We start from the raw sequence: 26972 nt of genomic DNA, 5'->3' as shown, positions 1-26972 counted from the left end.
CTTTGGGTGGTGGTGAGCTGCAGAACAGTAGAGCGATTCAAGCAGAGGATGCAAGAGGTATTACCCTGAACGGTTTGCAAAGAGCATTACAGCAGCAGTAGCACCAGGGAACTTGTTAGGAATACAGCTTCTTGGACCACCCCCACCCCTGCCCTGAGACCCTGAATCAGAGACTCTGCAGCTGGGCCCAGCCATCCGAATTGTTCAAAGATGCCCTCCTGGTGATGTTAATACACGCTCAAGTTTGGGAACAACTGGCATGCAAGCGTCTGCACGTTTCCAGGGACTAGAAGACTGCTGCAGTCTTCTGCTTCCAAAACCCCGTAATTCTACAGAAGTCAGATGGAAATACAATTCAACGTCCACTCAGTTTTTCTTTTTCTAAATCGTGTCCAGTTACACAATGTAGCAACTGATAGATTGTTTTCAAGATATTCAAAGGCCCACAGGATACAGATCTGGGAGGCTGTGGATGGCCAGGAGGCAGCCTAGATTTCAGCCACCTCATTGTTTCACTGACTTCCAAGCCAGCCCCACATGTCCCTGCTCCTTGCTGGTTCACACTGTTCCTCTACCCCTGCCTTTTGAAATCCTGCCTTCTTTCAAAGCTCAATTTAAATGTCACATTGTCCACACAGAGTGCCTAACACTGTCTGCGCCCACAGGGCAGTCTCCTTTTCTTCCTCCCAACCTCCCCTGCTTCCTGGCTTCTCTCTCACTTCTGGGGTACTTAGAGCTGTTGGTGCATTCTGTTTCATCTCACAGGGATGCAGGCCTCTCTCAACAGTGTGCTCGCCTTGAGAGCAGGCCCCATTCAGTCATCGACAACCCCACAGGGCCTGGCACACAATAACCTTGTGAGAAGTGACCAAAAGTGACATCTGCAGAAAACTGTGCATGCCACTGATTGCAGGATGGACAGACGCCACACGGCTGGTGAAAAGGAAGTGCGCTGCAATTCACTTTTGAGCCCTGAGGTCTCTGCAGAACTTTGAGGTTTTTTGCAATAACCAGTATGAATACATGTGTGTAAACTAGTACGAAAGGGGCCTCAACCTCACTCACCCACAACCCTGGTTGCCTTGAACTTCTCTTCGTGTTGCTAATAATCACTGTTTGACAGCTCCTCGATGATAAGGAATGCCGAATGCTCTCAGAGCCAACCTTTGGAAGGACCCCATGGACCCAAGGAGGGAGAAGTCTCCAGCTGAGAGAGCAGAGAGGTCATCTGTTTGAACACTATCATAGCGACAGCAAATAAGGATACTGGGGATAACAGAAACCAGGCCCAGTTTAGCAGTTCATACCTGTGGGACCCGGTTTCCTGTGGGCTGTGGTGGACTGGTCGTGTGACCAGCATGGTGGTGAGACACTCCTCATCCCAACACGGGTTCCCAACCCCCAGGCTCCCAGAATGGACTCATTCTGCAGTGAAACCTAACACTTTGATGGAGTGAAGAAGTATTTCTTTTTTTCTTTTCCTTTTTTTTATTTTTAGAGACGCAGTCTCGCTCTGTCACCCACGCTGGAGTGCAGTGGCGCGATCTCGGTTCACTGCAAGCTCTGCCTGCCGGGTTCACGCCGTTTTCCTGCCTCAGCCTCCCAAGTAGCTGTGGACTACAGGCGCCCGCCACCACACCCAGATAATTTTTGTATTTTTAGTAGAGACGGGTTTCACTGTGTTAGCCAGGATGGTCTCGATCTCCTGACCTCATGATCTGCCCGCCTCGGCCTCCCAAAGTGCTGGGATTAGAGGTGGGAGCCACCGCACCCAGCTTGGAGTGAAGAAATATTTCTAATATCTGTCTCATCTGACGATGGCTTCAGTGGAGTGATCTGGGAGTTCTCAAACCCCAGAGCACCCTACTGTTTTTAGGACCACAGAGTGCTACAATAACAGGAACAACAAGGAAAAGAGAGGCTCTAGACTAGTCACGAAAACATTTCCCCCACCTTCCCTGCACCCTTGAATTCTTGCTTAACCTGGCACTGGGTGTCAACCATGACAGGTGTTCCCCCAGAACCATGGCGCTTCCTGGTGTGCTGTGCCCTTCGGCACAGGGCCTGGCCCAGCCTTGTAAGACTTAGAGCCCAATGTTTCTGATTCTCAGACTAATGCTCCTGCCATCTAAGGGCACAACCCTAGAATTTAGGAACAATCGTAAAGTCCCAAGCCATCACTGACCAAGGAAGAACAGAACAGAATAGAAATGGATGTGAAGCTGGGCATGGTGGTTCAGGCCTGTCATCCTAGCACTTTGGGAGGCCAAGGCCAGAGGATTGTTTGAGCCCAGAAGTTCAAGAGCAGGCGGGGCAGCATAGGGAGACCTCATCCAAACAAATCTTTTTAAAAATTATCAACCGAGCATGGTGGCTCACGCCTGTAATCCCAGCACTTTGGGAGGCCAAGGCAGGCAGATGGATCACTTGAGGTCAGGAGTTTGAGACCAGCCTGGCCAACATGATGAAACTCTGTCTCTACTAAAAATATAAAAATTAGTCCGGCATGGTGGCAGGTGCTCATAATCCCAGCTACTCGTAAGGTTGAGGCAGGAGCATCACTTGAGCCCAGGAGGCGGAGGTTACAGTGAGCTGAGATCACGCCACTGTACTCCAGCCTGTGTGACACAGCGAGACTCCATCTCTAAATAAATAAATAAATAAATAAATAAATAAATAAATAAATAAAAAGTTATCCAGGTGTGGTGGCGTACACCTGTGGTCCTAGCTGCTTGGAGGGGCTGAGGTAGGAAGATCACTTGAGCACAGGAGGTCAACGTTGCAGTGAGCTATGATTGCCCCACTGTACTCCAGCCTTGGTGACAGTAAGATCCTGTCTCAAATTAAAAATAATAATAATAATAAATAAATAAATAAATAATTATAAGAAAGAAAAAGAAAAAAAATGGGTGGCAAATTAAGGTCAGTCATTCATCCTCCCCCCCACCACACCAGGACCATTTTGGTGCCCCTACTCGTTGCCTCCCCTGCTCACCACCACCCTCACTCAAGCCTTCTTGACAGCTCCCTGCCCTTCTTCCCTTTCAGCCTGGAGCAGCTGTGTTCTCTGTCCTACTTCTAACCAAAACCTACTCTCAGGAGAAGACTTGGTACCTTTCTTTATACTTGAGAGGACATTCTGTCCTTTTATCTTCTAGTTATTCTATCGTCAGTCCTTTCCTTATTATGAATTAGCAAACACAAAATCTTTGTTCCCCAGGGTAAAGAAAAGAATTTTAAGAGGTGGTTTTTCTCAGCCCCCTCAGCACCCTAGTCTATTTCTAACACCAACAAGACAAAACAAGGGAGAGGAAAGGAGAAGGAGATGGAGGACCAGTTGCAGGAGAGAAAGGAGAAAAAAATCCACAGTGGGGGTGGAGGAAGATCTCTGACTGCTTAACGACCCATCCTGTGGTTTTCAAAGACTGAATATAACAGCTATGAAAGTGTGAGCAATGACGAAACTGGAGAGATGGGGTTTTAACAAGATGCAAGAACAATCTGAGGACTGAGAGCCGTTTCAACGTGAGCCCCCAGCCTGAGAGCAAGAAAGAACTTCTGTCTGGAGGTAAAAAGATCTGTTGGGGACCTGGGGTCCAGGTGGAGGGACGGGATGGTTGACAGAACTGCTCAGGCAAGGACAGGCTTCCCATGAGGTCCCTGAGAAACCTGCCTTTTGGAGGGAACTGTCCTCTGTCCTCTGGACCCTGGGGAGAAGGTTATTTCTGCCTGCCAGACCAGCATGCTCGCTCTTCTTCCATGGGCATTCAGGGATCCTGGCCCCACTCTGACATTCCTCAAATGGAGGAATTCCTCAAATTGCCAGAGGAAAGTTACCAAAGTTTAGATCAGCATTCTGCTGGAGCTCTTCAAGGCCTGGGTTGAGACAAGCCAGGAGGCGGCCCGGGGCTTGGAGCTGGCCCTGTGAGGCACCTCTAGGGGAAGTTCACGTCCTAGGTGGTTCACATCGTGGACCTCTTGGAGGTCCATGCATAGATTCATTCATGGGATTTGTGAATTTTGGGGAAAAATACATCTTTATTTTCACTAATCTTTAATTGAAAGTTAGCACTTGCTTCAGTTACGAATATAGACAATGAACCACAATAGAATTTGCCATCAATAGAAAACACAAATATTTTCAAATCTCATTACAGTTGTTATAGATTTCTCCAAATGTCATTAACGCTCAGCACTACTGCAGAATTACAACAGTTACTAGGCTGATACCAGATCTAAAGAAGCGTGTGTACTGCTCTATCACACATTCTTGTCATGTTTTGACAACTGTCTTGTCATCACTTGTTCCCTTTATTATCCCATGTATCTTATTAATTTTTAAATGTTATTCTGAGAAGGGACTCCATATGCCTTCCCAGACCACCAAAGAGGTCCACGGCCCCCTTTACGTCAGGCGCCTGCTTTGGTGTGTTGAGCAGGAAGCCCAAAATCTCAGACAAGAGCTTCAAGGGCCCCCCAGCCCAAACCTCTGTTTGCTAACAAGTCTGGTTCTACTTTAAGGCAGTTGGGGTTGTGGAGATAGAAAAAGAAGCGCCTTCACAGCAGCAAACGAGATCTTTCTGGGCATCTTTTTCAGTGTCGTGGGAGATCCGTATTCAGAGGTATTTGTGGAGCTCAGAGCTGACCTTCCAGCTCCTCTGAGAGGTTAGATCCGGGCTCCGGTGACAGAGGAAATGGAGTCTCTTTCTTGCCATCTTGTCCCCATCCTCCCCAGAAAACCTCTGGCAAAGCTTTATGTGTCATCTAACCATCACCACATTCCTATGAGGGAGCTTTAAACACAAGAGGAATGTGAGACTGAGCGAGGTCCAGCAATGTGCCACAGGTCACACAAAGCTTGAATTTGAACCCAGGAGCCTACGAGACTCCAGGAGCCCCTCCGGAGGTGAGGGAGGGGAGAGTTTCCTGCAGTCTGTGAGCTGTTGCCTGAGAGAGGCCCCGGGCTCTGGGGCCACCAGCGCAGCTCGGGAGCCCCGGGGAAGATCAAAGGTGAGGATGCCAACTGCACGGGCACCCACCCCCGTGCCCGCGCTGGGGCTCACAACGTTTTAAGAGGGGAGACCCGCCCCTGGCGTGTAGTGGGCCCAGAAAATTCCCAGACTTTTCACGACCACCCGCTCTCCCCCTATTGAGGGCCAGGTGCCGCTCTAGTACATGCTGCGTCCCCAGGACCCACCAGGCCCAACTTTGCACCCCCTCAACTCCCCTCCTAGTTTAGGCTTTCCCTGTCTAGCCCCCATGCTCGCCGGATGGTCCATGGCTGGAGTGACCAACGCAGGGCAGGTTGGGGTCACTCGGCTTTGGCTGGAAGGCAGCGCCCTCTAGCGGCCAGAGTGCGGAATCAGCGCCGCCGGCTCCGCGCTGCCCGGCCTGCGTCACACCAGGGTACTCCCCTCCCGGGCACCAAGGTCACTTCCCAGAGCATCCTTGCCCAGTGACCCCGCCTCCCCCCAGCGCTGGTGAGGGGCCCACAACAGACTTACACGCTCTTCTTCAACTCAGCCCTAGGCACCGCGAAGCCTGGCCACTCCAGCGGAGTGACCGGCTGCATCAGCCCCTCCGAGCCTGTCTGCCTGTCCTCTGTCTCCTTGGAAGCGGTCCCTACCCTGCGCCCCTCCCATCCCGCTGCACCAGTCCCTTAGGAAACACGCCTAGAGAAGGGACACGACCTTGTCAACATTCCATGGCTATGTGGTGCGGAGCCAGGACTGGAAGGAAGCCCGATTTCCTCAGCCCACCTTAATTCACCAACTGTATTCTTTTTTTTTTTTTTTTTTTTTTTTTGAGACGGAGTCTCGCTCTGTTGCCCAGGCTGGAGTGCAGTGGCCGGATCTCAGCTCACTGCAAGCTCCGCCTCCCGGGTTCATGCCATTCTCCTGCCTCAGCCTCCCAAGTAGCTGGGACTACAGGCACCCACCACCTCGCCCGGCTAGTTTTTTTGTATTTTTTAGTAGAGACGGGGTTTCGCCGTGTTAGCCAGGATGGTCTCGATCTCCTGACCTCGTGATCCGCCCGTCTCGGCCTCCCAAAGTGCTGGGATTACAGGCTTGAGCTACCGCGCCCGGCCATCCACTGTATTCTTTAGGCACCAGCTCCCCAAAGCCCACAAACATCTATGAAGGCCTAAGTCCATTGCCATCTTGTAACCTTTCCACATCACTCATCCAGAATTTCTCCTTTCCTGCCCCTTGATACTTTATAACCTTATTACTGTTCTTAGTACAGTCGTTCTTGTGTTACAGCTGTTCGTGGATGAGTGGCTGTGAGGAGAGGGACAAAGAGGACTCCAAGAGAAAGACTCTCATAACTTGGGTTAGAATCCTGCTCCCCAACTTAGGAGCTGTGATTTTAAGCACGTCGCAAGGCCTCTCCAAGCCTCTATATGCTTCGTGCAAATAATACATTTTAAAAAATAATAATGGCTTAGTGTTTTATAACGACTAAACACAGTCTTGTAGGTAGATGTGCCTGGAACACTGTCCATTGATTCCAATATACGAAAGCATAAAAATAATCATAGCTATCACTTATTGAGCCCTTACTCTCTGCCAGGCATTATGCTAAGTAGTTTACACAGGTTACCTCATTTGACCCTCACCACCCTAGGAAGAAAATATTTTGTCACCATTTTATAGGTCAGTAAACTCATTTTCAGAGAGGTTAAGAAACTTGCCCAATATTACACAGATAGTGTCAAAGCCAGATCTCAAACATGCTGGTCTGACTTTAGAGACCATTTAACCACTAAAACATCTTTGCCTCTGCTGTGTTAGTGATCTCTCTGTGCCCCGTGGTGCCTGACACATTATAGATGCTCCGTGTTTCTGAAATATGTCTATTTATTAAAAGCTGAGCATAGTGCCTGGCCCAGGAGCCTAAGAAACTTGACCAAGTCATGCAACTATTAAGTTTTCGGACCAGGATTTGAACACAAACACTCTGGCTCTAGAGTCTATGCTTTTTAACCATAATTCTGGGCTGAATGAATAATTGCAATCCTTCTTTATCTTCCTCTTTGAATCAAATGATGCTTTGTCACTAAATATTCTATGTTTCAAGAGTCACCAGGACATTCTGGTATAGCATGAAGGTATAACAACACAGGAGAGGGAGCAAAAAGAGGTCAAGGCTAGGGGGAAAGGACATTGGGGCCATACCTTGAGCCGCTGCTGGGATGTTTTATTAGGATTTTTTATTAGGATTGTGACAAATGTACAGATAAGTACAGACAAAATTAATGATCGTCTCTACTTAGATTTTATGTTTCTTAATAGTACTGTATAGTTTTTATCCTATAAGTCCTATTCGAATGTTTTACATTTTTCTGGACATTTCATGGGTTTTTTTGGTGGCTATAAAGAATGAAACTTTTTCTTCTACCATATTTTCTAATAATTATATCTAGGAAAATTAATAATCTTATGTATTAATACCTTAAATTATTTATATACACTAATTTAGTTTATTTTATACAAATTATAATTACATAACATTCTATTCTGTGGATCTGCAATAATTTTTTCAACCATTCTTACCAGTGGGTCTTCACCTGTTTCCTTTTTTTGTAGGGGCGGGAGGGCGACGAAGTTTTGCTCTGTTGCCCAGGCTGGAATGCAGTAGTGTGATCTTGGCTACTGCAATCTCCGCCTCCCAGGTTCAAGCAATTATCCTGCCTCGGCCTCCTGAGTAGCAGATCACAGGCACCTGCCACGATGCCCAGCTAATTTTTGCATTTTTAGTAGAGCCAGGTTTCATGTGGGCCAGGCTGGTCTCCAACTCCTGACCTCAGGTGATCCGCGTGCCTCAGCCTCCCAAAGTGCTGGTATTACAGGTGTGAGCTACCACACCTGGCCTTCACCTGTTTCTATTTTTTTGGTATTATAAACAATGCTGCAGTGAATATCCTTGTACATATATACTACCACACTCATGCTTTTATTTCTGTAAGCTATAGCCTAAGGGACAGGGTATGTGCATTTGAAATGTTCCCCCAAAGCTCCATAACAATGTATAGTTCTACCTAGAGTGAATGATTGCACCTATTTCTTCTTACCCTTACCAAACTTTATCAATCTTTTAAATTTTTGTTCATTTAACAGGCGGTAATTCTGAAATGCTGAACTCTGAATTTTTAATTTGTACTTCCCTGAATACTTGTAAAACTAAAAAACTTTTTATTCCATTTCCTCTTTTGTGAACTGCCTATTCAGATACTCTATCTTTTATTGTTTTTAATAATTCTTAAGTTTCTCGGGTTTTCCAGATGTAAGCTATATCACATATAAATAGTAATAAATTTGCCTTAAGACTTCCAATATTTATACCCTTTGCTTTATTTTCTTGTCTAAATGTAATGGCAAACACTTCCATTACACTGTCCAAACAGAACAATGTAAAATAACAGAAATAATAGGAAGCATCTCTGCCTTAAATTATCCTATATTTTACCATTAAATATGATGTTGAAATTTCATCTGAGATATACATTTCTCCATTATATTGAATAGTATTCATCCATTACCATTTTACTTAGGATTTTAGTGGGAATTAATGTAAGACTTTATCAGAAGGTAATATTGACTTTCTTTTTTGATCCAGTAGTATGTTAATTAATAATTTCCTAATATTAAATCATCCAAGAATTTCTAAAAATGAAACCTCATTCCATTTGTCATGGTGTGTTATATTTTTAATATCTTGTAGGACTGGTTAATTTTTGTGTGTGTGTAATTTTTGTTTTTGGCTTTCTTGAGACAGGGTCTCACTGTCAACCAGGGCAGAGTGCAGTGAAGATCATACCTCACTGCATCCGTGAACTCCTGGGCTTCTCCCACCTCAGCCTCTTGAGAAGCTGGGACTACAGGTATGCACCACCACACCTGGCTAATTTTTGTATTTTTTGTAAAGACAGGGTCTCGCCTTGTTGCCCAGGCTGGTCTCAAACTCCTGGGCTCAAGCGATCCTCCCACCTCAGCCTCCCAAAGTGTTGGGATTATAGGCATGAGCCACCACACCTGGGCCTTTCCATTTTTAAAAATTTAAATAAAATATTATAAAACAGAATACAGCAGCATATGAAAAGAATAACATACTAGGCTGGGCGTGGTGGTTCACGCCTGTAATCCCAGCATGTTGAGAGGCCAGGGCGGGTGGATCACGAGGTCAGGAGTTCAAGATCACCCTGGCCAAGATGGTGAAACCCCGTCTGTACCAAAAACACAAAAATTAGGCGAGTGCAGTGGCAGGTGCCTGTAATCCCAGGTACTTGGGAGGCTGAGGCAGGAGAATCGCTTGAACCTGGGAGGTGGAGGTTGCAGTAAGCCAAGATCGTGCCACTGCACTCCAGCCTGGGCGACTAAGTGAGACTCTGTCTCAAAAGAAAAGAATAACATACTATGACCAAATGGTTTCAGTTTTTGTTTGTTTGTCTGGGACTGCAAAGATGTATCAATTTTAGGAAATCTATTAATGTAGATCACCATCTTAATATATCTTAAAGAAAAATAATATAATTTTAGTTGATACTTAAAGGCAATTAATAAAACATTCACATCCATCCTTGACATTTTAAAACTCTTAATAAAATAGAAATAATGTATATTCCTTAACATAATGAAATACATCTCATTCTCAAAGCTACTATAATACTTAAAAAGGAAACATTTAAGCATCCCCCATTAAACTTAGAAAAAAGACACTCATTATTACCATTATTATTTAATATTTTTCTGGAGACATTAACCAACAATATTAGAAGAAAGAAATCAGAGATATAAAACAGAAAAAGAATTATCATTATTTACACATAATATGATTGCATGACTGGAAAATCCAAGAGACTCAACTGAAAAATGATAGAATTAAGGGAGGGGAGCTGGATATGAAATTAGTATCTAGTAAAAAAATAGCCTTTCATATATGAACAACAATGAAAAATTAAAAGATATAATGAATGATATAATGAAAAAATAAGTTAAAAGATACAATGAGTGGAAACAACAGATGCTGGAGAGGATGTGGAGAAATAGGAACGCTTTTACACTGTTGATGGGAGTGTGAATTAGTTCACCCATTGTGGAAGACAGTGTGGGGATTCCTCAAGGATCAAGAACTAGAAATACCATTTGACCCAGCAATCTCATTACTGGCCATATACCCAAAGGATTATAAATCATTCTATGATAAAGATGCACACGTATGTTTACTGTGGCACTATTCACAATAGCAAAGACTGGGAACCAACCCAAATGTCCATCAATGATAGATTGGATTAAGAAAATGTGGCACATATACACCATGGAATACTATGCAGCCATAAAAGGATGAGTTAATGTCCTTTGCAAGGACATAGATGAAGCTGGAAACCATCATTCTAAGCAAACTTCATAAGGACAGAAAACCAAATACTGCATGTTCTCACTCATAAGTGGGAATTGAACAATGAGAACACATGGACACAGGGCGGGGCACATCACACACTAGGGCCAGTTGGGGGGTGGGGACTGGGGGAGGGATAGCATTAGGAGAAATAGCTAATGTAAATGACAAGTTGATGGGTGCAGCACACCAACATGGCACATTTATACCTAAGTAACAAACCTGCACAAGGTGCACATATACCCTAGAACTTAAAGTATATATATAAAAAAAAGATATAACGGGTAAAAGATGACATTTTCAATAGTGAAAAAGAATATGAATTACTCAAGAAACAAACTTAGCTAAGAAATGGACAACGACTTTATGAAGAAAACTTCTATACATACCTGAGACACATATATTTGAAAAATGAGTATCACATTCTCGGATCAAAAGAATCAGTGTCACAACAAATTCAGTTCTCCCTAAGTTAAAATATAAATTGAACATATCCCAATTTTAAAATACCAACAGGACTTTTTCTTGGTGGTACACACAGTAGGAAAGGCGAGACTAGACAAGCCGACTATAAAAATCAGAAAAATAAATTTATAGAAAAATTCTTGTTTTCCCCTTTTGAATTTTAAATGCTGTGAATGTAATTACCTATTCAAAAGTTATAAACTACAAAACTTTATATTTTTAAAACATATACACACAGAGAAGATTTTTTAAAATAAAAATACATTTATTTTATATACATAATTGCAATTTGCCCTTTTTGACCTAATGATATATCATGAATATCCCTCCAGGCCCATATTTATAGAAGTATCTCATTCTTTTAATATATATAATATTTTATTGCATAGATTCATGGAAACTTATTAAACCATTTCCCTATTGATGAAATTCAGGTGTTCGTTTTTCTTCAGTTTGTTTATTTTGAAACAGGGGTAATTTTTCTTAGCCAGGATTAGAAGGCATAACTATAAAAAATAAAACACAATAATGTTGAAGGAAAATTATAGCCTCAATTGGAGGAAAACTTTCCTAAACAATGCAGGAAACCCAGACAACTTAAAGGAAAATATGATTAGGTACGTTGTATTTAATTACATACAAATGTAAATTTTCCTTGTGAAAAAAAAGCATCATAAACAAAGAGAAGAGACAAACAACAAATTGGGAGAAAGTATTTGCCTAAAGAAATGGCAGATGGGTTAATATCTCTAATATAGAGAAAGTTCCTAAAAGTTGAGTTAAGAAATATAAAGAATATGAACACACACAATTCATAGACAAGGGAATACTAATGACCAATAAGCATATGAAAAGATCCTCAACCTCACTAATCATGGAAATGCAACATAAAACAAATCTAATTTTTCATCTATCAGATTGGCAAACATTTTAAAGTACAGAAAATACTCAGAGCTGGCAAGGGCACAAGGAAATGTACACTATTAAGCATTCTTGGTGAACATCTGATTCTCAACAGTCTTCTTGGAGAGCAATCTGTTTATAGTAGAAAAAAGTTTTAATCCTCATATTCTTTGACCCAGCAATCCAATTTAACTTAAAATATATACATATATATATATAAGAAAACAGCCCTACTGTCTCCCTACATCTCTCCCTCCCCTGCCCTCCCAGTATATCTCACTTGGTTTACCACCTCAATTCCCAGCCAGTTGGACTCTAATGCCCAAGCCCTCCTCTACCTCCATCATACTCTAGCCAATCAAAGCTAGTGCCTGGGATGGGGAGATGGTCTTGGAGCCCTGGAAGGCTTTGTCTAGTGGGTCCCCCTGTGCTTTCAGGAGACTGAAGCCAAGGATACCAGCAGAGCCAACATTTGCTTCAAGTTCCTGGGCCTGCTGACAGCGTGCAGGATGCTGATGGAAACTGGCAGAGGCTGCTGTGCCCTGGCCATCCTGCTGGCAATTGTGGACATCCAGTCTGGTGGTGAGGATAGGCCCTAGAGCAGAGACGGCCATGGGGAGGATCCTGGGCTTGTGGGAAGGGCTGGATCCCATGATTTTCTCTGATGGGGAAACAAAGGACTCACTTTTTTTTTTGAGGGAGTCTCACTCTGTCACCCAGGCTGGAGTGCAATGGTGCGATCTCGGCTCACTGCAACCTCCGCCTCCTGGGTTCAAGCAATTCTCCTGGCTCAGCTTCCTGAGTAGCTGGGACTACAGGCATATGCCGCCACGCTCAGCTAATTTTTGTATTTTTAGTAGAGACAGGGTTTCATCATATTGGTCAGGCTGGTCTCGAACTCCTGCCTGACCTCAGGTGATCCTCAGGAGCCCGGCTGACTCACTGTTCTTGACATTAAGGAAAGAGTAAAAAATATAGTGTCTTTTTCTTTTTTGTTAGAACTGATACTACTGCCTCTCTGTCAGACATTCTGCCTCTGCTACATGTTTCAAAGAGCCTGGTAATCTGTGCCTCAACCTAAGATTCCTTTAAGTTCCTATATACTATAAATTTATGAAATCCAGGTTTGAGATCCAGATACTGCAATCTTCATTAACTTCAGTACCTAGTTTAACCACTCTGCCTCAATTTGTGTATTTATAAAACGGGAACAGTAACACCTGTCTCTACGGCTATACTGAGGATTTGATATATAGAAAAGCACTCTAATAGAGACCCTGTAGAAGTTCCAGCTGGAAAGTAGAAATAAAATATAAACCATTTTGGAGTTAATCAATGGCTGGGATTGCAAGTCTCCCTCAGATACAGGTCTTATAAGACCCTTATCTCTTACTCTTGTAAGAGAATTGCATTTAATATGTAGGGGGAAGCCTCCATCTGTGCCTCTTCACCATTTTCATGTGAGTGAATTTAGTTTACTGTATATACCAAGAGGAGTCTTACAAGGAAAAGCAAGTCATAGGGGATCAAGCTGCCAAGGGAGTGGGGCTGGCAGCCTCATCATCTGCCTGATGAGTTTTTAGCAGAGAGCTGGATGTAACCAAGGTTGGGGTTTTGCAAGGATCCGTCACAGCGGGAGTAAAGCTAAGGGAGCTGAGGGTGGATATAAGGGAGAGATTATAGTAATGGACTACAAAATATAAACTACAGAAGGAAGTGAAGTTTGAGGAGAGTGAGGGGCAGTACAAAGGTGGCAGGGCCAACGCACTGGAAAATTAGGTCAGAGACACCCATTGAGCCGAAACATCCTGGGTTAACCCAACTATTTTCTCCACTTCTGTATCTAGGTTACAGATTACTTACAGGGAAAATCATCAAGTCGGCAGATTGGCACCATCAGAGTCATGGTCTTTGGCTACCAATGGTCCCTCAATAATTAGTCTGTTTCTCCAGTCCATTCTCACTTCATTTCTGCACAGTGGCTGTTTTTAATTATCTCTGGTATTTCTGTGGTCTCTCTCATCCTATATCTCTTAGAAAAACTTTTACTCTTCCTTCAAGTCTCAGCTCCAGCACTAAATTCACTGTGAAGTTTTCCTGATTCTTCAGACTTAGGAATCTCTAAGATTCCTCAATTATAATAACTGTGGAATTAAATTGTAATTTTTTGCTAATCTGTTTTTACATTAGGCTTTAAACTCTGAGAGTGGCCAGGCACGGTGGTTCATGCCTGTGATCCCAGCAGTTTGGGAGGCAGAGGCAGGAAGGTCGCTTGATGCCTGGAGTTCAAGACCAGCCTGGACAACATAATGAGAATCTGTTTCTACAACACAAAAAATTAGCCAGGCATAGTGGTGCATACCTGTAGTGTTAGCTATTTGGAAGGTGGAAGCAGGAGGATTGCCTGAGCCCAGGAGTTCAAAGGTGCAGTGAGTTACAATTATGCCACTGCACTCCAGCCTGGGTGACAGAGCAAGACCTTGTTTAAAAAAAATTTTTTTTTAATTAAAAATCCCCAGTCATCTAATGGTTAGGGAAAAAAAGGTCTGACAGTGGGGCTCATGTCCTAGTCATCATTGCCCCAGCAGGGCTTGGCAGGGTGAATACCCACACATATTTGTTAAGTGGAGGAACAAATAAACCTATGAATGAATGGATGCTTTGAGCATATTATTTAGTACCTTAATTTTCATTTTCCAGATGAATAAACTACTGCCCAAGGAGTTAGGTAACTTGCTGACAGTCACACAGCCATCGATAGAGCTGTAATTTGTATTTCTTGTCTGCCAGCACTGCTGCCAGGTTCTGCTTCAGTCCTTCCTTGAAGACTTCTAGTGATAAGGAGCAGTAATGGTGAAATTCAAAAAACGCTACCTGACCTCTGGGTAATTCTTCCCTTTCCATTCCAGGATGCATTAACATCACCAGCTCAGCTTTCCAGGAAGGAACACAACTGAACTTAATCTGCACTGTGTGGCATAAGAAAGAAGAGGCTGAGGGGTTGGTAGTGTTTTTGTGCAAGGACAAGTCTAGAGACTGTTTTCCTGAGACCAGTTTAAAACAGCTGAGACTTAAAAGGGATCCTGGGATAGATGGTGTTGGTGAAATATCATCTGAGTTAGTGTTCACCATAAGCCAAGTCACACCGTCGCACAGTGGGACCTACCAGTGTTGTGCCACAAGCCAGAAGTCAGGTATCCGCCTTCAGGGCCATTTCTTCTCCCTTCTAGTCACAGGTGAGTCTCTAATACCCCTAATGACACCAGGTGGGACACTGAGCAGAGTTGACAGCTGGTGATGTAATCAGATGGTTCAGGTCCTGGATAGGCAGTTTCCTTCTTTCTCAATCCTTTTCCAACATTCCCATTGGCAGATGCTGCCTTTCTTCAACATGCACATACAAACATAAACTCATTTTGTTTTTAATTTTAAAACTCTTACCGGGGTGGCTATCGCATTTTTATTGACAGGGAGATGGTGACACAGGGGTTGAAGAGATTTGTCCAATGCTACTCACTGACCGGTGAAAATAAAAACAGATAGAAATTAGGCCTCCTGGCCAGGCACGGTGGCTTATGCCTGTAAACCCAGCACTTTGGGAGGCTGAGGTGGGAGGATCACCTGAAGTCAGGAGTTCAAGACCAGCCTAGCCAACATGGAGAAACCCCATCTCTACAAAAAATACAAAATTAGCCGGGTGTGGTGGCGCATGCCTGTAATCTCAGCTACTCGGGAGGCTGAGGCAGGAGAATCGCTTGAACGTGGGAGGCAGAGGTTGCAGTTAGCTGAGATCGCACCATTGCACTCTAGCTTGGGCAACTACAGTGAAACTCCGTCTCAAAAAAAAAAAAAAAAAAAGAGAAAAAAAAAGAAATAAATTAGGTCTCCTGATTCCCAATTCAGAACTCTCCCAGAAATGCGGCTATATTTCTAAATTCAGGCAGACAAAGAGATTAGGTTTGAGATAATACGAGTATCTGTCTTAAGGAGCATTTAGTTGGAAGAAACAGAAACCCATTCAAGGTACCACAGATTAGAGGAGGAAAAAATAAAGCAAAAAGTACAGCTGGCCCTCATGAGCTCTAGCTCCTGGAATCAGAAACTAGAAAGGGGACAGGACGCAAAACAGTTACCATTTCAAACTCTGAGGCGGCAAGGCCTCTGGCTTCTGCATCTGTCTTTTTCACTCTGTGCATGCTCCCCTGGCTCCATTACTACTTTGGCATGTCCTAAATATGGCCACTCCAGCCTTAAGTCAAACTGTGCCCAACAGAAAGTGTCTGTGTTCCTATATTCCCAGACAACAGAGCAAGCCTCCACAATTCTGTGAAAAAAAAAAAAGTTTACCTGGCTGGGCTCTGTGGCTCACGCCGGTAATCCCAGCACTTAGGGAGGCCGAGGCAGGCGGATCACGAGGTCAGGAGTTTGAGAGCAGCCTGGCCAATATGGTGAAACTCCATCTCTACTAAAAATACAAAAAACAAAATTAGCCAAGCATGGTGGCACACGCCTGTAGTCCCAGCTACTTGGGAGGCTGAGGCAAAAAAATCGCTTGAACCCGGGAGGTGGAGGTTGCAGTGAGTCGTGATTGCGCCACTGCACTCCAGCCTGGGCGACAGAGCGAGACTCCGTCTAAAAAAAAAAAAAAGTTTACCTTGAATTATATATTCAGCCAAACTATAAACCAAATGTAAGGAAAGAAAAAAGATACTATCACAAGATGCAACGACTCAAAAAAATTTGCCTTCCATGTGATCTTTTCAAAGAAGCGACCAGAGGATGTGCTTCAGTAAAACAAGAAAGTGAATCCGTAAAGGAGATAAAATGAGATACAGGAAACAAGGAATCTAACAGGGAAAAGGAAATTCTAAGCTGGACACAGTGGCTCATGCCTGTAATCCCAGCACTTTTGGAGGCCAAGGTGGGAGGATCACTTGAGCCCAGGAGTTAGAGAAAAAAAGCCTGGGCAACATAGGGAGACACCATCTCTAGTGGAAAAGAAAAAAAAAAAGGAAATTCTAGAATTTAAAAAGGGCACTTAGTCCAGAAGAGAGCAAGAGAAAGAAGACTCTGGAAGGGAAATCTCTAGGAGGTAAAAATGGAATTGACATATCATCTTTCTAAAGGCCCATTAAAGACCCGATAAAAGGATTAAAGAAATGGATATGGGCCGGGCACGGTGGCTCAAGCCTGTAATCCCAGCACTTTGGGAGGCCGAGACGGGCGGATCACGAGGTCAGGAGATCGAGACCATCCTGGCTAACACCGTGAAACCCCGTCTCTACCAAAAATACAAAAAAAAACTAGCCGGGCAAGGTGGCGGGCGCCTGTAGTCCCAGCTACTCCGGAGGCTGAGGCAGGAGAATGGCGTAAACCCGGAAGGCGGAGCTTGCAGTGAGCTGAGATCCGGCCACTGCACTCCAGCCCGGGCTACAGAGCAAGACTCCGTCTCAACAACAACAAAAAAAGAAATGGATATGGAAAACTCTGCCAGTAAAAAAATAAAATCAGGCTCTAGAAAAAACTAAATTTTACAAAAGAAACATAGCACACAACTTGATTCTGCAAAAAAATAACACAAAATCCAAATTATGTAAACATGACTAATTTAAATAAAATTTGTGATACAATTATTTTTGCAAGAATGCAGAGAAGGAAAATGGGTAAAAGTATAACCTTCATCTACTATAGCAGAAAGCCAACAGAAAATGTCTACATTTTATCACTAGGAAGCAGCAATATGAGCATATTATTTAGGAATATAAGACATCTTGAAGAGTTGGCAGTGGTTGTCTCAGACAATAAGCCTAGGAGGATAAAAGGGCACTGCTATTATTCTCTAAGAACTTACAACTACTTTACTTTTTTTTTTTTTTTTTTTTTGAGACAGACTCTCACTCTGTGGCCCAAGCTGGAGAGCAGTGGCATGATCTTGGCTCACTCCCAGGTTCAAGTGATTCTCCTGCCTCAGCCTCCCAAATAGCTGGCACACGCCACCACCCTCGGCTAATTTTTTTGTATTTTTAGTTGAGACGGGGTTTTGCCATATTGGCCAGGCTGGTCTCGAACTCCTGACCTCAGGTGATCTGTCCGCCTCAGCCTCCCAAAGTACTGGGATTACAGGTGTGAGCCACCGTGCCTGGCCTATCTTACTTTTAAAGAAAAATAAGTGTAAATTACCCACTTACCACCACCCTCCCCCCATGAAAAACTGGCCCAGAGCCTTTGAACAAATGTTTTTAATCACCTCCTATGGTTCCTAGTTAATTCAAATGTTCAACTTGTTTAGTTTGATTGACTTTCTTCCTTGCTTCCTGGTGTCTTCCTGTCTGACCTAGCCACAGCATTCAGCACTTCTGACTATTCCCTCCTTCATCAAAGTGTCATCTTAGTGGTTTCTGTGACTGTACTCAAGTGGTTCTCTACCAGCTTGGCTCTTCTTTTGTCTTCTCTATTTCCTCCTCCCACCTCTCAAACATGAGTATTCATTCCCCAAGACTCACTTCTCATCACTTCAACCTTTTCTCTTTACTCTCTCTCCCCAGTTCTCATCTACCCATGATTTAAACCAGCATCTCAATGCAATTGACCATCAAATCCACTTCTCCAGTTCAAACCTCTTTCCTAAGTTTTAATTAAACGTTTCAACTAACAACTGTACTCCTAGCTCCTAGATGCCCCACCATTTCCTCAAACTCAGTACCAAAGCTATCCTCCTGAGACCCTGTTTCTGTTCATGACTGAAGTCAACTTTGGTTCCTCCTTTTTTCTTAACCCCCAATTCAGAGAGTTACTAAGTACTACTGTTCTTCCGCACAGCAGTACTTTGTTATTCCTTTCCTTCCAAAGGTGTTTTTCAGGTCTTCATCACCTCACACTTAACATATTCCAATAGTCTCCTAACTAGTGAGTCCCCTGAGTTCAGCAACTGTGCCCTACTCACCTTTGTATCTCCCACACCTACCACAGGGCCTAGCACCGAGCTGTTGCCTAATAAATGGTCCAGCAACTCTAAATACTGTTTCTGCCTCCACTCCATTCTACATACTGCCACCAGCTTGTCTTTCCAAAATGCTAATTTGTACATGCCACACCACTCAAAGTTTTAATGGCTTCTCACTGTCTATGGGATAAAGTCTAAATTACTATAGCCTGGCACTAGAGACTCTATAGCATTTCATTATATTTATGTGAATACATTGCTTCAGTTAAACTGCACTAGCAGATACTCCTCTTTCATTCATCCAACAAATATGTATTGTGCATCCCACGCCCAGCGCTGCGCCTTGGAGAACAGAATGAGGTACAACACAGTCCTTGTTCCTTATAACCTAAAATTCCTGTTCTAATATATTGTTTTGGTTGTGAAGATTCTCCCTAAGAAAGAATGCTTTTCTCATCTCAGCATATTTAAGTATTACAGTCAGCACATCTAGATGGTTCCCCAAATGTGGAAATTAGGTGCATTTTGGAAGGTAAAACTGGTTAAGAGGAGACAGGTAACAGATAATAAACAATGTCAGCTGGGTGCGGTGGCTCATGCCTGTAATCCCAGCACTTTGGGAGGCTGAGGCGGGCAGATCACTTGAGATCAGAAATTTGACACAAGCATGGCTGACATAGTGAAATGCCATCTCTGCTAAAAATACAAAAATTAGCCAGGTGTGGTGGCACATGCCTGTAACCCCAGCTACTTGGGAGGCTGAGGCAAGAGAATCACTTGAATCCAGGAGGCAGAGGTTTCTGTGAGCTGAGATTGTGCCACTGCACTCCAGCCTGGGTGACAGAGCCAGACTCTGTCTCAAAAAAATAATAAAATAAAAAACAATGTCTGCCATTTACTTACTGTGGGCCAGGCATTGTGCTAAGTGATATTATTTTATTTAAGCTGCATGGTCTTTTGAGCTATTGTGCTGTGATAACTGAAGCTTGAAGATAATTTACGTTTATCCAACTAGTGAATGATGGATAAAAATCCAGATCTAGGCCAGGTGCGGTGTCTCAAGCCTGTAACCCCAGCACTTAGGAAGGCCAAGGCAGGTGCATCACCTGAACCCAGGAGTTCAAGACCAGCCTGAGCAACATAGTGAAAACCTGTCTCTACAAAAAATACAAAAATTGGCTGGGTGTGGTGGCACATGCCTGTAGTCCCAGCTACTAGGGAAGCTGAGGTGGGAGGATCGATTGGGCTTGGGGCTTGAGGCTTCAGTGAGCCATGATCACGCCACTGCACTCTAGCCTGGATGACAGAGCAAGACCCTGTCTCAAAAAACAAAAACCAAAACAAACAAACAAAAAAACCCCAGATCTATTCCAAAGGGCAAGATTTTAACTTATGCTAAATTGCTTGACCCACTCTAGAAAATGGGGCTATTTGGGGATACCCAAGTCCAAGGTAGCTAAGCTGTTTCAGCTATCTCTGTGGCAAAACTTCAGAATTACTTTAAGGTCTATCTGCATCCCCAGTGTCTGACACACAGGAGATTCTATACTTATTTATGGCTGCTTAAGTACATCATCATTACCCACAATGTTAAAGATACTTATCTGGGCAACAAATTACGGCGGGAGGAATCCTTGGAGATCATAAAAGAGATGTTATGAGATGATGCAAAAGGAGGTACTGATGATTTCTGAAACCCTCCCCTGATCCAAGATTCTCTTTTGAACCAGAGACAGGGAACTACACAGTGACGGGACTGAAACAAAGACAACACCTTGAGTTCAGCCATAATGAAGGCACTCTCAGTTCAGGCTTCCTACAAGAAAAGGTCTGGGTAATGCTGGTCACCAGCCTCGTGGTCCTTCAAGGTACGTCCAAAAGAGCCGTAAACACCCCAAGCAATGAGGGTGCTATTGTATTTCTGCCATCTTGGTTATTCTCCAGGAGGAGAAGGTTGGAAAGGAAGTCCAGAGGGAGAGGAAAATGTTACTCAAGCCCTGGTTATCCATAGGAAAGTTCAAACCAGTTTCACTGATCCAAAAGCACTAAAGAGGAAGACAGATAAATCAGACTTTCCAAAGGGTAGGAGGTAAGACTTATTAGGAAAGAAGGCCTGTGAGAGAGGCAAGTTAGTACAACCACCTGTACTCACTGCGTGAACAGAGGACTATAAGTTGAAGCAACAGGTTTTTGACTATTAGAGGAAGAACAAGAGACAGACTTGGTTTGGAGATGGTTTTTTGTATTGTTTTTTTCAGATGGAGTCTCGCTCTGTCGCCCAGGCTGGAGTGCAGTGGCACAGTCTCGGCTCACTGCAAGCTCTGCCTCCCGGGTTCATGCCATTCTCCTGCCTCAGCCTCCCGAGTAGCTGGGACTACAGGCGCCGCCACCGCACCCGGCTAATTTTTTTTTTTGCATTTTTTAGTAGAGACGGGGTTTTCACCATGGTCTCGATCTCCTGACCTCGTGATCCGCCCGCCTCGGCCTCCCAAAGTGCTGGGATTACAGGCGTGAGCCACTGTGCCCGGCCTGGAGACAGGTTTTTGAACATTGCAGCTCCCCAGCAAAGGCTGATGGCCAAATTGAGTATATTAAACACATGTAGCTGAGTCTTCTGAAAATCATTTACCAATATGGATTGGTGCTCTCCCTATTAGATAATAAAAGTGAACCTTCCAATAATTTGTCATTATGTTTTTGCATAATAAGCAACTGATTCAGGTTTTTGCCTGTCCTTGGCATTCTTAACTCCATTTAATTTAGGCATTCCTCAAATCAATACCACTGTTTTGAGTGACATCAGAATGTAAGCTCTATATATGTAAGGACTTTGTCATCTTTACCCCAACAAAAAGTCCCACACATATAGCACGCTCTTAATAAATTTGTTAAAGAACCTGTACGATGAATCAGATGCTTTACACATGATGATTCTAACCTTATACAACCCTTGCAAGCAAACATCCCCTGGTTACTCATCAGGAAACAACATAAGGAAGTTAAATAGGGCCTGGTGCGGTGGCTCACACCTGTAATCCCAGCTCGTTGGGAGGCTGAGGCAGGCAGATCCCTTGAGCCTAGGAGTTTGAGGTCAGTCTGGGCAACTCGGCGAAACCCCATCTATACAAATAAATAAAAGCTTTGTCACACGTAGTGGCACACACACCTGTAGTCCCAGGCTAAGGCACAAGGATCACCTGAGCCCAGGTTGGTTCAGGTTGCAGTAAGCCATGTTCATGCCACTGTACTCTAGCCTGGGTGACAGACTGAGACACTTTCTCAAAGAAAAAAAAAAGTTAAATGTTGCCTGTCACAGCAATTAATACAGATCCTTCTCACTCTAAAACCTTACACTCAGTAATGACCTACTATAGGCAAAGCACCTCTTACCTCCTTTACCACCCCATTCATTCTGAGATTGACTCCTCCCCTTTCCAGAAACAGGACCACCTAAATATTCCCTATTCCAGTCCCTTATCTGCAAGTCATCAAAAGAAAACACAGATTTCAAAAAGAAAACACAGACTTTATTTGTAATCCTTGACAAGGATCTTCTAAATTTAAGCCTATGCCAGTTTTCAGGAGGAAACATGAATATGAAACAGTCTGACCATTTAGACATAATTTTTTATTGACTTTAAATTCTCTTGGTTAGGCTACTGTAACCAGTAAAACACATTTTATTTTAGAATAAAAATTCTAAAGGGTAAATTGAGTCTAGCCATACAACCTACTACCAGTTACTATCTCTGATTCCCAAGTCATCCTAGAGAAAAAAAAAAAAATCTGGACTTTTTTCCTTTTCCACTCAGGTGAAGAGAATGAGCTTTTTAATCCAATTTTTTGTTTTCTCCTGTATTCAATTCAAGTAGCTTTAAAGTTAACCAAAGGAAAAAACCAAAGCTCAATATTTGATTAAATGAGAAAATATACACTACTTAGAAGCTTTCTTTTCTTTATCCTTCTCCCCCAACTCAAGGCTTAGTAGAATTATGGAAAGAGGTAGTATTCAGTAGAACAGTACACATGCTTTTTCAGGTCCAGAAACACCACATAGATCAAGTTATCACGCTTACATGTGGGGAAGAGGAGGAGGGAGTTTCCTGGATCTCTGTGCCTCTCAGCTCATGAAGCCAATTTCACTGAATATCCTTATCACTATGCCAACAACTCAGATCTATACATGGAAAACCTACCTTCAATTTTTTGAGTGGCATCTATTGCTTGATTGTCCCTTCCAGCAAGGAGTGATCAAAGACTAGCTCCCTTCGCACTCCCACCACAATCAGATTTGCTCAAGATTACAACCCTAATTTAGTAATGTGCAATACATAAAATAGTTCCCACTTTCCTTTTCCAATCCCTTCACAGTCATGAGGGCCTATCAAACACACATCTCAGGACAGGTCAGACTTCACTATATCAGGTATTTTGTTGCTATTCTAAGTTATAAGGCAGTAACACAAACTTTCTTTTTCTTTCTACAGCTTTGTAAGCCTTGTGCCAAAAAAAAAACGTTTTTAAAAAGCTACAGCAAGATGAGTCTGACTCTAGCTTAGTATGTTTCTCATTACAACAGGCACAGAGAAGAAAGCAACGGGACATAGGGGAAGAGATGCTAAATATACCAAGAATCTGTGGAAATATAAGCTGGGGCAAATCAGTGTGATCCTTGATTTTGCTGCTCACCATCAGAGCAAACCTGCCTTCTTCCCTCCTAAGCTCCAGTAAATAAACAGAACAGTTTTCACCAAAGTGGCTGGTATAGTCCTCAAATATTGGATAAATATGTGCGTTTTTGTACCTCAGAACAATTTTTCCTCCCTCCTCCTCAACATAGTAAAATAAGTCAAACAAAATGAGAACACCAAATTTGGGGGGAATAATTTTTTATTTAACACTGTAAAGGAAAGAGGAAGAAAACAAGCAGAGATAGGTAGGACAGAAAGGAAGACAGCCAGACCCAGTGACTGACTTGGCATGAAAATGAGGAAATGCAGACAGACCTCAACATTCAAAAACATCCACACAGCACTGCTGGAGGAAGAGGAAGATCTGTGCAGACCAGGAGCACCACAGGCTACAACTGCCCAGCTTCAACTCAACACTTGTTAACCTCTTTGGTCATTTCTCTTTTTAAATAAATGCCCATAGCAGTATGTGCAGTCTTTTCTTTTCTCCTAAATCCACAAACTCTCTTCTTTCTCTTTGGACAGACGACCTATTGTCATAGTTAAGCAGAGAGTGGGCAGGATATTCCTGATAGGAGGAACTACATGAATAAAGGGGTAAGAGCACAGAAATTTAGCTACAGCTCCATGGTGAGCCATTAAAAGGAAAGAGACACTTTACCTGTGCTCCTTGGCAAGGACCTGCCAAATGTGGGAGCTACGGTTTGTGGGAACGGAGAGAGATATGGCTGAAGTAGACGAGTAAGACCCTTATTAGTGATAGTCCTGAACCTCAAACTAAGGATTTTAGACTTTGTATCCTATGGAGATAAAAGAACCAGCCAGAGTCAAAAAGACCTGGATTCAAATTCTGGCTCTGCAACATACCAGCTATTTGTCATTGGGCAAATGAATTTTTTTTTTTTTTTTTTTTGAGACGGGAGTCTCACTCTGTTGCCCAGGCTGGAGTACAGTGGCACGATCTCGGCTTACTGCAACCTCCACCTCCCGGATTCAAGCAATTCTCCTGCCTCAGCCTCCCAATTAGCTGGGATTACAGGCATGCACCACCATGCATGGTTAATTTTTGTGTTTTTAGTAGAGACGGGGTTTCACCATGTTGGCCAGGCTGGTCTCAAAATCCTGACCTCAAGTGATCCACCCGCCTCAGCCTCCCAAAGTGCTGGGATTACAGGCGTGAGCCACCACGTCCAGTGCAAATGAGGTTTTGAGATGCTATTTCTGTTTACCTATCTGTAAAAAGGGATACTGCCAACTGTATCTTCTGTTTCCACAGGACTGTTCTGAGAATTAAATGAGAGTCTGGATTTGGAACCTAGAGCCATTTGAATTCTGACTCCAAAGTCTCCAAAGCCTTCTCCATTACATCACATTCACCTTAATCTTTCTCTACCTGTTTTATATATGTTAGTTCTGTGTTTCTAACTAACTAAATAAGCTCACATGGGTAGAGATGTCTTTTGTTTTTACTATTCAAAGAATCTTCTGGAGCTACTCAACATTATACAATCATTGGAAGTCTCAGAAAGAAGATATATCCAACTATATATAGGAAAGGTTTCAGCCATTGTACTATACTAATTATAGTCCACATATAAAAATCTGTGACACATAATCACAGGAAACATGATCACTGCCCAAGTTTATGAAGACATTTAAGAGCATTAGATTACTAGCTCTGACTCGAACTAAGCAGAATATATACAAAGCAATCATACTTTGTACATACCAACTGAGTCTTGCTTCTTAAGAGTTTATTTACTCTGCTTATCTCTCAATACTTGGTTAAACAGAAATTTAAAATACTTGTGTCTTGGCTTTCAAAATGTGTTGATAAACTGACTTCAAATAAGCCTACAATTTCCATGCATAACAAGTAGTTTTCTGGACACACATCTTAGCCCCAGTCTACGTGAGTGATTCACAACCACGGGTTCTGAACCTCTGTGAGGCCATGAGGTTATTAGAAGGAATCTATATAGCATAATCTTCAGCCTGAATAAATATCTTTCAAGTATTTGTATATACTATATTTCAATTGGATGTAAATTCTGGTGTGACTAATAAAGATACATTGACTTAGGCCCGGCGCGGTGGCTCAAGCCTCTAATCCCAGCACTTTGGGAGGCCGAGACGGGCAGATCACAAGGTCAGGAGATCGAGACCACCCTGGCTAACACGGTGAAACCCCGTCTCTACTAAAAAATACAAAAAACTAGCCGGGCGCGGTGGCGGGCACCTGTAGTCCCAGCTACTTGGGAGGCTGAGGCAGGAGAAGGGCGTGAACCCGGGAGGCAGAGCTTGCAGTGAGCTAATATCCGGCCACTGCACTCCAGCCTGGGCGACAGAGCAAGACTCTGTCTCAAAAAAAAAAAAAGAAAAAAAAGATACATTGACTTAAAAGCATTACTGAAATTATAGCAGCTTTTTGTTACATATTCTTTAATCAAAAATACTAATAATATGGCTATCATGTTGTTGGAAGGGAATCTAATAATTTGGGGGTTTTTGTTTTGAGACAGGGTCTCTGTCGCCCGGGAGTGCAGTGGCACAATCTTGGCTCACTACAACCTCTGCCTCCTGGGTTCAGGCGATTCTCCCTCCTCAGTCTCCTGAGTAGCTGGGACTACAGGTGCGTGCCACCACACCCGGCTAAGTTTTGTATTTTTAGTAGACATGGGGTTTCACTGTGTTGCCCAGGCTGGTCTCAAACTCCTGACCTCAAGTGATCTGCCTGCCTCAGTCTCCCAAAGTGCTGAGATTACAGGCATGAGCCACCATGCCCAGCCAAGAATCTAATAATTTTTGGACCTTGAAAATTGTATTTCTTATTAGAAACTGTAAAGAACCACAAGCTTACATCCTATGATTCACAGATCTAAGTGTTCTGGTTGAAAGAGGAGAAAGGGGCAACATTCAAACTACACTTCTGTGGACACCAAGTGTAGTTTGGCAGGAAAACATAAAGTTTACATGTATAAAACCTTAAAGCTGAATGCCTATAATGCACTTGTCTGTGGCAGGTAAGAGAGATCAAAACCTTACAATGTCATTTGGATCAGACAAGGGCTCTATTTTGATCCTGGAAAGCATCTCTGGTTGTACACATTGTATTCTATGCATTCTATTTTAAACCCCTGGAGCAGCGCAGTGCTCCCCGGCTGAATACTGAGACACTGACATTATTGCAGGCTAGGATTTCCCCCTACAGGACAGCCACTTGTGATGCTTATCCCACCAAAGTTTTCCTCCATCTTACTGCGACAGAACACAAACGAGATTCATTAGGGAAATTCTCAATAAGAGTATTCTATTCTGTAAGTCGCCCCCAATCCCCAGAGCTCCGATGGATTATTCTTGTAAACAGCACTTTTATCTTCCGATCTCTCTACCACAGAGGCCAAAAAGGGTTTTCCCCTAACATCCAAATATCTATTCAGATACCAGCCCTGCTCCTTCTCGTAAAATCTGTCTCCTCACCTGGGCGCGGTGGCTCATGCCTGTAATCCCAGCACTTTGGGAGGCCAAGGTGGGTGATCACTTGAAGTCAGGAGTTCGAGACCAGCCTGGGC

At 43.3% G+C, this 26972-nt stretch overlaps 1 protein-coding gene across 7 annotated transcripts; it reads left to right on the top strand.

The window, feature by feature from the left end:
* Window positions 1-3299: 3299 nt before the first annotated feature.
* On the top strand, window positions 3300-23868 carry LOC105479031 (CD160 molecule). Of its 7 annotated transcripts, none has more exons than XM_011736805.3 (6): window positions 3301-3568; window positions 8779-8884; window positions 12204-12348; window positions 14676-15002; window positions 20440-20577; window positions 23289-23868. In XM_011736805.3, exons 3-6 carry the CDS (start codon window positions 12276-12278, stop codon window positions 23438-23440), a joined length of 690 nt encoding a protein of 229 aa, XP_011735107.1. In that variant the 5' UTR covers window positions 3301-3568; window positions 8779-8884; window positions 12204-12275; the 3' UTR covers window positions 23441-23868. The 7 variants fall into 7 exon arrangements, with proteins under 7 accessions (XP_070926228.1, XP_011735107.1, XP_011735106.1 ...); XM_011736807.3 differs by having other exon boundaries at window positions 3303-3568; window positions 23197-23868; XM_071070127.1 differs by lacking the exon at window positions 23289-23868 and having other exon boundaries at window positions 3300-3568; window positions 20440-21004.
* The last annotated feature ends 3104 nt before the right edge of the window (window positions 23869-26972 follow it).

Source organism: Macaca nemestrina, chromosome 1 (assembly GCF_043159975.1).
Source record: "Macaca nemestrina isolate mMacNem1 chromosome 1, mMacNem.hap1, whole genome shotgun sequence".
Lineage (NCBI taxonomy): Eukaryota > Metazoa > Chordata > Mammalia > Primates > Cercopithecidae > Macaca > Macaca nemestrina.
This window is presented reverse-complemented; position numbering and strand designations above follow the sequence as displayed.